The 12,500-nt window shown below is 38.9% G+C and overlaps 1 protein-coding gene across 4 annotated transcripts in view; it reads right to left on the reverse strand.

Moving 5' to 3' along the window:
• Positions 1-12,487, reverse strand: part of LanB2 (laminin subunit gamma-1) — a 121,079-nt gene extending 108,592 nt beyond the window's left edge. For 3 of the 4 annotated variants that reach the window (XM_067125551.1, XM_067125552.1, XM_067125550.1), the window contains exon 1: positions 11,989-12,248. In XM_067125551.1, the coding sequence (XP_066981652.1) occupies positions 11,989-12,195 (207 nt within the window). In that variant the 5' untranslated portion in view covers positions 12,196-12,248. Of the gene's footprint in view, positions 1-11,988 lie in introns of all 4 variants that reach the window. The other variant, XM_067125553.1, reaches the window with a different exon arrangement.
• Between the last annotated feature and the right edge of the window lie 13 nt (positions 12,488-12,500).

The raw sequence follows: 12,500 nt of genomic DNA on the forward strand, positions 1-12,500 counted from the left end.
TTTTACAAAAGTTCATACATGCTAAATACAACCGATCAATCATTAACCCATCAAAAACAATGCTAGTCAGGGGTACCGTCTCCTGCCTTGCCAAGACATTTCTCCTTCTAAAGCTTCAAGGATTATGATTTATCAGTGTACTTCCAAGTCTGGCCAAAGACAACAGAAAACTCTTCAATTGTTGTTATTGTCGTTGTCAATTGAGCTACCCTTATGCCAGCACAGGTCTGTGCTCCTAGGGCAGCCCGTAAAGAAGAATCTTCAGTACCGCCTCTAGCGAGCAGTAGAAAGGTGCGGTGCAGGCAGTAACCCCTACGGGACCCCGCCTGAGTACTGGTACTCAATTAAGGTGCGCAGAGGGGCAGCAGTTGCATGAGGAGGGAGTGAAAGTAAAAGTGAGGCTCAATGCAGGTGATACGGAGGATAGACGATGTGTATATATATATATATATATATATATATATATATATATATATATATATATATATATATATATATATATATATATATATATATATATATATATATATGTGTGTGTGTGTGTGTGTAATAACCTGCCAAAATAAATTATGCCATTATAAATCACGTCAAGTTGAACCAATCATAGCTTAAGCTCTCCTCTCTCTCTCTCTCTCTCTCTCTCTCTCTCTCTCTCTCTCTCTCTCTCTCTCTCTCTCTCTCTATTGAAGTCAGTGAATTCGTTTACCTGTTGATTCATTATTATTCCATTTATACTGAAAATATCGAAAGACTGAAAGACTAGGAACCTATACAAAAGTACAGAATCCAAGAGACTGTAAGTAGATTGGAAGGAGTTATCAATCTGGATAACTTGTAGGTTCTCTATCACTCAAATATTCGTTAATAATACTATTACATAACCCATGGCCATGTTTATAACGTCACGGACCTGCAGTGAGGACCACAGCGGGGTTAACAGGTTCGAATCTACCAAAATAGAATTTAAAGTAAAAAAAAATACTGGTATCGCACATTTTCTATTTTTCTCAAAGGGAAAGTGGCAAGGACGTAGGGCTCGCAACCCCATCCCTTGCATTACGGAAACGGAAGGCAATGCCTTAAATTACCGTTCTTCAAGCGGTGTCAATAAGAGAGCTACAATATATATATATATATATATATATATATATATATATATATATATATATATATATATATATATATATATACATATATAAATGTATATATGTATGTATATACATATGTATATATGTACATAATATATATGTATATACAAACACTTCCTCACGACTTAAAGGAATCAGAACCAACTTCCGATTTCCACCAAAAAAAGTGGCTCGGTTGGGAAACCAGGAATAAAAAGTGCCACGCTAATGACTGCGCCTAATACTGGTTTTGGTGGTACCTAATGAGTGCACATCCGGTTCTGGTTCTGATCAACATGAGTTGGTTTTTTACTATGCAAGACGAGACGTTGCATTTTAATGCAACACGAAGGGCTTCAGATGTTTATTATATGTATATGTATATATATACACATATGTGCATAATATATATATATATACATATATATATATATGTATATGTATACATATGTATATATATACATATATACATTATGTATATATGTGTATATACATATTCCTGATGTCACTAAATAAGCACACAACCATAAGCAGTAATACTTCAAAAAATATATATATATATATAAAGAGAGAGAGAGAGAGAGAGAGAGAGAGAGAGAGAGAGAGAGAGAGAGAGAGAGAGAGAGAGAGAGAGCGGAAAAAGATATAGAGACATTTACTTAGGAAATTCCTAAGCAGTCATACAACAACCAACGCCTCGCAAAGTCTTTAAATGTCATATCTGCATCCCCGCCTCGAGTTGCAACACGCATGCGCAGAATCCTCGGGTCTTAGATTAGCAAAACTAAAAAGAAAAGATCTTAAAAAGTGCTCTTAAAAAAATAACCATATAAATGTTTCCTCACCGACACATATTACTGCACAGACGGCGCTGATCATTCGGCATCTCTAGATGCACTGCTGAATTGAATTGAATATAGAATTTAGGCCAAAGGCCATGCACTGTGACCCAAGAGGTCATTCAGCGCTGAAACGGAAATTGACAGTAAAAGGTTTGAAAGGTGTAATAGGAGTAAAACCTCGCAGTTGCACAATGAATCAATTGTTAGGAGAGGGTGGAAATTGACAGTAAAAGGTTTGAAAGGTGTAATAGGAGTAAAACCTCGCAGTTGCACAATGAATCAATTGTTAGGAGAGGGTGGAAAGTAAGGTGGAAGAAAGAGAATATGAAAGGAGGTACAGTAAAAGAAACGAAAGGGGTTGCAGCTATAGGGGCCAAAGGCACGATGCAAAGAACCTTTAGCAATGCCTACAGTGCACCGCACAAGGTGCACTGACGGCACTGACCCCCTACGGGAAAGATGCATTACTTTCTGCCTTTTCCTCCTCACCAATTCCTTAGCTGTTCAACTTCTTTAACCTGACCTTCGTCCGAGTTTTAAATCCGCCTATGGGTCTTGCAATGTCACTTAGCAATCTCGCTAGAGTAACTTATTATCATAGAAACAAATTAAGGTTACCAGCTGCGTTATGACTCAAATGTCAACATAACTTCGTATGCTTTCATAAAATATTCGGTTACACATTAAATCAAAATGTTCGCTAAAGGAACAATTATGGACGAGAACATAATGATTTTAACTCAAGTTAAATAATAAGTTTCAAATTACTTTGACCTTACAGAAAACTCAGGAAAGCATTAGCACTTTCTCTAATAAAAAAAGCTAAGATGGGTCACAATGAGATCCGAAAGCCACAGGTGTGAATAACAGGGCGTATCATAAAAACTGCATCATTTATGTTTATCATATTCACTTTATAACTAACGTAATCTTACATAAAAATGTGAAAGTCGACAAAATTAATTAATAAATAGTTCCTCGTTGGGCGAGCGGATTGCGTTCTCAGCTACCACTCTGTTGGCCGCGAGTTCGAATCTCCGACCGGCCAATGAAGAATAAGAGGAATTTATTTCTGTTGATAGAAATTCATTTCTCGCTAAAATGTAATTCGGATTCCACGACAAGCTGTAGGTCCCGTTGCTGGGTAACCAATTGGTTCTTAGCCACGTAAAATAAATCTAATCCTTCGGGCCAGCCCTAGGAGAGCTGTTAACCACCTCAGTGGTCTGGTTAAACTAAGATATACTTTTATAAAAATAATATCCGTAAAGGTTTTATTATAGTTCAATACATCAGTCAAAGTTAGAAATACAACTGGAAGCTTCCTGAAGTGGTGAACATCAGTTGTATTTTGAACTTTTTCCTACAATATTGTACTGTACAAGAAAGAAATCCCCCTAGGGGGTAGTACCATCAGTGCACCTCACGTGGTGTACTGTAGGCATTACTTAAGGCTCCTTGCAGCGTCCCTTCGGCTCCTATAGCTGCAACCTCCTCTTTCATTCCTTTTACTGTAGTTCATATTCTCTTTCTTCCATCTTGCTTCCCACCCTCTCCTAAGTTTTTTCGTAGTGCAACTGCGAGGTTTTCCTCCTGTTGCACCTTTCAAACCTCCTTTACTTTTAACTTTCCTTTCAGCGCTGATTGACCTCATACGTCACAGCGCTTGACCTTTGGCTTAACTCTTATTTTCCTGTCCTATCTAACCCCCTACAAGAAAGTAATTGTGTGTTGTACGTTCCCGTTACTATTTGCTTGATTGTACACAATTTTTAGTAACAATAGTAATAGTAATAATAGTAATAGTTAGTAATAGTGATAGATGTAACCGTGAAAAACAGATCACAGCACCAATAGCAATAATAATTTTAATAACTACAGTAACACTGGTAACAACAAAATGAAGACGAATGGAAGTTAAAAGTAAGTTTAAAAAATGATTCACCATCAAGATGGTAATGATGATGATGATGAATATTAGCTAAAAATATTACAATGGAATAAAAAAAAAGACACTTCACACTGTTTACAGGCTTTAAAAACATATAAATAAAAAATAGAGGCATGCAGACTTAGTTTGAAATATAAATAAATAATAACAACAAACGAGCTTAGTCAGCAATATAAGACATGTAAATAAAAAAATAAATACACAGCACCTTTGCTCATAAGAAAATACGTAAACGAATAAATAAATACGTGAATATAACGAGGATCTCAGCCTAATCGAAAGAATAATAATAAAAATTATTCAAAACTGACAAACTTTGCCAGAGAGAAAAAAAAAAAAAAAATCAATATAGAGCAGATTAACATACCAGAGAGGAAAAACAAAGAAAGAAATAAAATACGAGATAAGCCTGGGAGAGAGAGACACACACAAGGATGCTGCAACATTATCTATCTGTCATCCTGCAAGGGAGAGAGAGAGAGAGAGAGAGAGAGAGAGAGAGAGAGAGAGAGAGAGAGAGAGAGAGAGAGAAGGTGACATAAAGAAAGACATTGACACAGCCAGAAGACAGAGAGAGAGAGAGAGAGAGAGAGAGAGAGAGAGAGAGAGAGAGGAGAGAGATGGCTTAAAGACACTGACACAGCCAGAAGACAGAGAGAGAGAGAGAGGGGGAGATGCCATAAAGAAAGACACTGACAGCCAGAGAGAGAGAGAGAGAGAGAGAGAGAGAGAGAGAGAGAAGGGTGGGGTGGGGGCTGCCATTAAAAAGACACAGGCACAGCCAGAAGTGACAACCACACACTCACACACACACACACACACATGTACTGCCTGCGTCCTCGACCACCTCTTTATGAGCGGTTTAACCTTATTCAGGTTTTATTAGATAATCGACACTATGCTCCCGCCCCAATATAGGTCCTTCGGATGGCGCAGGGCTGATGCCAGCCGGGTCACTGTGGGCTAGTGTTTGTGAGTGTGCGTGTGTGTGTGTGTGTGTGCCAAGTGTTAAAGAGTCTCCCAAGCACTGGGCACCTAATTTCGAGGGTCTCTGAACTAGTGCCCACTATTCGAAGGTCGCTGAAGTTGTACTTATTTTTCGGAGGTCGCTGAAAGAGTACCCATTTCTTCGAGAGTCCCTGAAACAATACCCACCAGAAAAAAGTACTCACTTTAAAGGGTCTCTCGAACAATACCCACTACTCGAAGGTCTCTGAAACAGTACCCACTTTCGAGGACCTCTGAACAGTACCCACTACTCGAAGGTCTCTGAAACAGTACCCACTGTTCAAAGGTCTCTGAAACAGTACCCACTTTCGAGGATCTCTGAACAGTACCCACTACTCGAAGGTCTCTGAAACAGTACCCACCTTCTGAAGGTTCAGGAAGGTCTCTGAAACAGAAACAACATTCATTCAAAGGTCTTGAAACAGTACCCACTACTCGAAGGTCTCTGAAACAGTACCCACTATTCAAAGGTCTCTGAAACAGTATCCATTATTCAAAGGTCTCTGAAACAGTACCCACTTTCGAGGATCTCTGCAACAGTACCCATTATTCTCAAGTCTTTGAAACAATACCCACTATTCGAAGGTCTCAGCAACAGTACCCAATATTCTTAAGTCTTTGAAACAGTACCCACTATTCGAAGGTCTCAGAACCAATACTAAACTAATGTTAGGTCCTGTATGAGACACGATTCTCAAGTCAACACCGAATGAGAAGCATGACAAATTGCAATCTTTAACTCTACAGTATATGAAGAACATAACAAAAATACCACATTAAATGAGGATTACAAAAAAAATAACCAATAATCGAGTCTTACATTCACTGGGAAACATGACAAAGCAGTTCCAAATTCTAAAAGTCTAAATTGAAACAGTGCAATCCCAAATTCTAAGGTAAATGAGAAACAAGACAAAAGTGCAATCCCAAATTCTAAACTAAATGAAACATGACAAAATTCAGTCCCAAATTCAACACTAAATGAGAAACATGACAAAATTGCAATCCTTTAATTCTAAACTAAATGAAGAACAAGACAAAATGCAATCCCAAATTAAACTAAATTACAAAAAAATAATGACAATAATCGAGTCCCAAATTAAACTAAATGGGAAACATGACAAAAGTGCAGTTCCAAATTCTAAACTAAATGAGAAACATGACAAAAGTGCAATCCCAAATTCTAAACTAAATGAGAAACATGACAAAAGTGCAATCCCAAATTCTGAACTAAATGAGAAACATGACAAAAGTGCAATCCCAAATTCTAAACTAAATGAGAAACATGACAAAAGTGCAGTCCCAAATTCTAAACTAAATGAGAAACATGACAAAAGTGCAGTCCCAAATTCTAAACTAAATGAGAAACATGACAAAAGTGCAGTCCCAAATTCTAAACTAAATGAGAAACATGACAAAAGTGCAATCCCCAGTTCTAAGCTAAACAAGAAACAAGACAAAAGTGCGAACCCCAGTTCTAAGCTAAACCAGAAACATGACAAAAGTGCAATCCCCACTTCTAAACTAAGCGAGAAACAAGGCAAAAGTGCAATCCTCCAACGCATTACGAAGTTACCGAATAAAATGAACAAATTAATTTTTAGAATCTTTATGAATTTTGGTCATGATATAATTCAGTTCTCACATATATAACTCAGCTGTGCCCCTCTGTGTCACACGGCGCAAAAGGCGACAGTGACGATAATTATAATTCACCTAATATATACCTCTTCACAGACAACAACAAACAAGTAAAAAATGCGCCGAAGTTTCTTCGGCGCAATCGAGTTTCCTGCACAGCCGCTACAGCGTATAATCAAGGCCAGCGAAAATAGATCTATCTTTTGGTAGTCTAGGTATAATGCTGTAAGAGCCGCGGTCCATGAAACTTTAACCACGACCCGGTGGTGGCCTATCCTATATCGTTGCCAGAAGCACAATTATATCGTTAACGTGGTGGAAGCATCCTATATCGTTGCCAGAATTTAATTATGGCTAAATTTAAAAGAAAAACTACTGAGGGTAGAGGGCTGCAATTTGGTATGTTTGATGATTGGAGGATGGATGATCAACATACCAATTTGCAGCCCTCTAGCCTCGGTAGTCTTCAAGATCTGAGGGCGGACAGAAAAAGTGAAGGCAGAAAAAGTGCGGACGGACAGACAAAGCATTTCCGAGCAGAGGCGTAAGAGTAAATGAAGTGTCAACTGGGCCATTCAAACCAACCTAAACATTACGGCCAACGGAGAATAACATTAACCTCGCTTCAGTGCCACTAAAGATATGCTTTATTCTCGCTGGCGGCCATTTTTCAATTGAAGGAAAGCTTAAAACGCACAGCTACCAACGGAAACACACTACAATAAAAACATGTCATAAACATGCCGGCAAAAACATGTCATAAACACGTCGTCAACTTATCGCATACATGTCACAAGCAGGATGAAAACATGCAGCGGCTGGTGAAGCTCCTCGTTGGACGGGTCGGTATCGTTCTCGGCTAGCACTCTGCTGGGCCCGCGTTCGAGTCTCCGACCGGCCAATGAAGAATTAGAGGAATTTATTTCTGGTGATAGGAATTCTTTTCTCGGTATAATGTGGTTCGGATTCCACAATAAGCTGTAGGTCCCGTTGCTAGGTAGCCAATTGGTTCTTAGCCACGTAAAATAAGTCTAATCCTTCGGGCCAGCCCTAGGAGAGCTGTTAATCAGCTCAGTGGTCTGGTTAAACTAAGATATACTTTTTTTTTGTAAGTGGAGAATGAATCTTTGGCAGAAGCTAATCGTATGAAGGACTAGTTGGGGCTATCAATAAGTTTCTGAATTGCATTCAACCCGTTAGCAATGTGTGTGCAATAGGTTGCCGACATGTTTTTTATAACATGTTATGCCACAGTGTGGACGCACACTTCCAGCTACTGAGGAGGATACAGACGAATTACACTCACACAACTACAAGCGACTGAGAGAGACTTCCTTTCATCCATAACAGCTTCATGGGTAAAGAAATCTTTTTTACGTACTAGGCTATATGGGATAGGTAAATCATTTTAGTCTTTTCTATGCCAGGTGAAAAAAGGTACGAAGGTGTGAGGGGATAGGGAGGGGGATGTGGCTTAGCCCCAAAGCAGCGGTAGACCTATTTACATGAATACGGAAACGAGAGGTGAAATCCGGAGCTTGTAGAATAAGGAAAAATACTATTTCGACTCGCCCGCATTATGCCACAACGTCACTTGCACCAAGTTTTAATATCATTTCTGTTTGGAGCGAGGTACAGGCGTTTCCCTGTACCCAACAATACCTCTCTGATGCTACTTTGTTTGTTATCTACGAGTCACCTACTCCGAGGTGCTAGTACTAAACGTGGCGGAAGCTCCTTGGGACGCCGTGTTTAGTACTAAACCCCCGGGGATCAAAGTATACAACCATTTCTATACCGTTTGGTCGACAATTCATATTAATAAACGATATTCCGTGCGACCGTCCACTTTATGTTTACCATACGGTGTTTAGTACTAGCACCTCGGAGTAGATGACGCGTAGATAAACCAAAGTAACACCAATCCCTCTTTTATACACGCTTGGGAGAGGTATAGCTATAAACTCTCATTTCGAAAGAGGAAATAAATCTGGCCCAGCAGTGGGTGCCGTTAAGCAGCCTATTGGAATGGAATGGAATATGGAATTTAGGCCAGTGGCCAAGCAGTGGGACCTACGAGGTCATTCAGCGCTGAAAGAGGAATGAAAGAGGTTCCAGCTAGGGGCCGAAGGGACGCTGCAAAGAGCCTTAAGTAATGCCTACTGTGCACCGTGTGAGGTGCACTGACGGCATTATTCCCCTAAGGGGTTAAGCAGCCTACTGACGCTCTTGATATTTCGCCTTCGTTAATCATTAGTACCGTTAGGCCTATCACTTTTCATGTTATAGAGATAGAGACTGAAAGGGTGCCCAGAATTAGCTCAAGAATTAAAAAAACTTGCCACAGGACTTCACCCCTTTAAAAAGATGGTAGGCACCCGACGTGAGGCAGACTAACTGATTTAGGAAATACAGAATAAGGTGGAGAAGTCGGCATTCAGGAAATTAATGATATGAAATACTAACCTAACCTATTTACCTTTTGGGACTGTCTTTGTCAAACATCTAATATTCAGGGTTAACGAGATTTTCTTTCGCATAACTTCTTAAAACTCAGAAAAACTCAGAAAATATATATATATATATATATATATATATATATATATATATATATATATATATATATATATATATATATATATATATATAAATATATATATATATATTATGAAATGCTTATGTCCATAACTCAATAAGACTCTTATGAGATGAGAGAGTCCATGAGAGAGAGAGAGAGAGAGAGAGAGTACGTACATCCTGCAAGTGCCTCTGAGCCAATAATCATCTATGACGGACACGTGCACCAAAGGAACTTTCGGGCGCAGAAAAATGCCCCGATGATGCCCCGTGCCAATACAGGATTCGTGTCACGTCTGTCGCCTCAAAGATCGAGAGAGAGAGAGAGAGAGAGAGAGAGAGAGAGAGAGAGAGAGAGAGAGAGAGAGAGAGAGAAACTTTCGCTCTCATCATTAATCTGTTGGCTTTCCAGGCACTCTGTCTACTCGGAGACGCATGCACAGATCGAGAGAGAGAGAGAGAGAGAGAGAGAGAGAGAGAGAGAGAGAGAGAGAGAGAGAGAGAATAACTTTCGCTCTCATCATTAACCTGTTGGCTTTCCAGGCCCTTTGTCTACTAGGAGACGCATGCACACATCTCAAGAGAGAGAGAGAGAGAGAGAGAGAGAGAGAGAGAGAGAGAGAGAGAGAGAGAGAGAGAGAGAGAGAGAGAGAGAACTTTCGCTCTCATCATGAACCTATTGGCTTTCCAGGCCCTTTGTCTACTGGGAGACGCATGCACACATCAAGAGAGAGAGAGAGAGAGAGAGAGAGAGAGAGAGAGAGAGAGAGAGAGAGAGAGAGAGAGAGAGACTGACCAAACTTCAGTGCCATAAATACATGCCAGAATTGTGAAATGACAGCCTATATAGCTTAGGCCTATGTAGGATTAGTCTATTTACTTGGGGGTTGTCCCATCCGAAACTGATAGCCGTATCTGCTGGTTCTCGTTGGTCCCTCTCAACAACAGCTGTATAAGTGTATAAGTTATGTGGAACCCGATTCATGTGGAACGGCCGTGTCAGTTGTTATCCTGGATTACGGCGGATTTTTTTCACAGCTGTGCTAAATTGTTATTAATTTTGCCTTCAGATACAAATATTCACTTTTCGAATCGGCCTAGGCCTGAGGTTTGGTGGAATTCTTAATAAAAAAAAAATTTAATACATACAATATCCGTTATTTTTTTTTACGATAAAAAGCAATTGCTAGTCGAAAATTTGTTGAGTTCTGATGGTACACATAATATAATCTATATTCGAAATCTTTGAAATGGGTTAGTCTATGTTGTTTTTCACTGAGGAAAATCATACGAAAATATCTGAGTTCTGAGGGTATTCTACATCAAATTACAAAAAAAAAATACAAAATCTTTAAAAAAAATCTGATAAATTAAAATACTTTTTTATCTGAATAAAACCCGACTTTACAAATTAAGCTTTTCAAAACCTCTGATCTCCGCAGGAACTCTGAACAGAATTTAAAAGGCAATTCAGGGTCTCATTGTTACCTAAACTAAATATCTGAACTGATATATAAAGGTACTGTTTAAGGATTATAATAAAAAAAATAATAATCTTTATGAGAGATTTGAAATATATTTCATTATGCTAAAATGATGCCTTTGGAGAAGACTATAAACAAGATTTTAGCTGAGCTATAATACTTTACAGACTATTTTTAAAGAATTTGAATAATCTAAGGGAGTTTTTCCCTAAATCTGAAGAAAACAAGGAGTTTTTAAACTAAAATGAATAATTTCAAGAAGTTCTGAAGTGAAATATAAGACTCAAAAGCAGTCTAGATTACAGATAAGTGTAAGATGGATTCCTAGACTCAACTAATGAATAAGTATCATTAATATTATAATTAGACCATTGAGTTGCGCTTCTAAGCATTAAAGAAAGGTGGAAACTAAAGGAAAGCCATATTAAAGAAGAGAGAGCACAGAGAATGGACGAAAAGGACATTAAAAGACAAAAAGCAACGCAGCTGGGGGAGGCACCGAGGAAACGATGCTGAAGGAACCTTCTACAGACTCAGAAATAAAAGTGTAAGGGAAAAGTCTGTTCATTATAACAGGTAGTAATAACAGCCGAAGAAAATTCCAAAGCTTGGCAGTAGCGGGAAAGAAATAGGTCTAGAATATTGTTAATGTCAACGTTTTCATAATGAATGACATGAGGTATTTAGATACAACTAGTTACGTATTAACCCCTCCAGAATAATTTTTTTAAAATCTTTTCAAAACCTGCTTCATTACAGTTAAATAACTGTCAGATGGTCTTTGCAAATTTGTTTTCATACTAAGGTTAGCTTTCGAAAATCTCTCTCTCTCTCTCTCTCTCTCTCTCTCTCTCTCTCTCTCTCTCTCTCTCTCTCTCTCTCTCTCTGACGTTAGTTTATCGGTAATTATTACTAAAAATTTCTCTAAGATTAACTAAGCATTTTAAGTATTATCACGTATGTGTAAGTGCGTAGACCTAATTGAAAATGTTATCATCTTTAGACTCACATTCAGCTTCACGTTAATACACGTACTATAAGAAGTAAAAAATGTTTAATTGCCTATAAAAACATTACTTGATTTTACGAGCAATTAAAAGCAACTGTTACACTGGGTCAGAGGTGAAAAAAAGAGGACTTTCTCACGCTCTTCTACACATAGTACCAGTACTTTCCTCAAGGGGGGAGGTTCACGAACCCTAAATAAGAGGTCACGTTCATAACGTAATAATTCTAACTTTAATTTCAATACAAAATATAAAAAAAAGATTCTTTTCCTCTCCTCTCTCGAATGCACAACAGACGAGAGAACACACCATCATCGTGTGTAAACAAAACTATACTTCGTCTGCACCAACCTGCGGCAAACCCTTATCGTTGTAGCACCTCGATGTCCTGCCCGAATCGGCCTCTATGGGCTCGAAGGTTTGGAGTATCCCCTGCGAGAACACGGAGGGATACTGGCCATATTGTCCTCTAGAGTTACAGACACAGCACACAAGCACTACTGCCAGCTTTAAAACCTGGCCGACGGTGGTAGTCCTGAGCAGACACGAGCGCGCCATGACGTTCACTGAGCAATAAGCATGACTACACTGACACCGAACGATTCCGTCTGTTTGTGTATGAGCTCGAATCTCGACCTTATGCCTCCATCCCCTTGCCAGACGTACGAAATGTGACTACGTTCCCGCGTTAAATTTACATTCATTAACATTATATTCTTTCCGAGCAAAGTCATAAAGATTACCTTAAGAATTCCCGTGTAACTGAAAAGTTAAAATAGTTCATGATATCAATTTTTGAAGGGGACCTAAGCCACATCGTCTGCACGACATCGAACGTTGCCGTGCTTTCATTGCGGGATACC

The sequence above is a fragment of the Macrobrachium rosenbergii genome, chromosome 23 (assembly GCF_040412425.1).
Source record: "Macrobrachium rosenbergii isolate ZJJX-2024 chromosome 23, ASM4041242v1, whole genome shotgun sequence".
NCBI lineage: Eukaryota > Metazoa > Arthropoda > Malacostraca > Decapoda > Palaemonidae > Macrobrachium > Macrobrachium rosenbergii.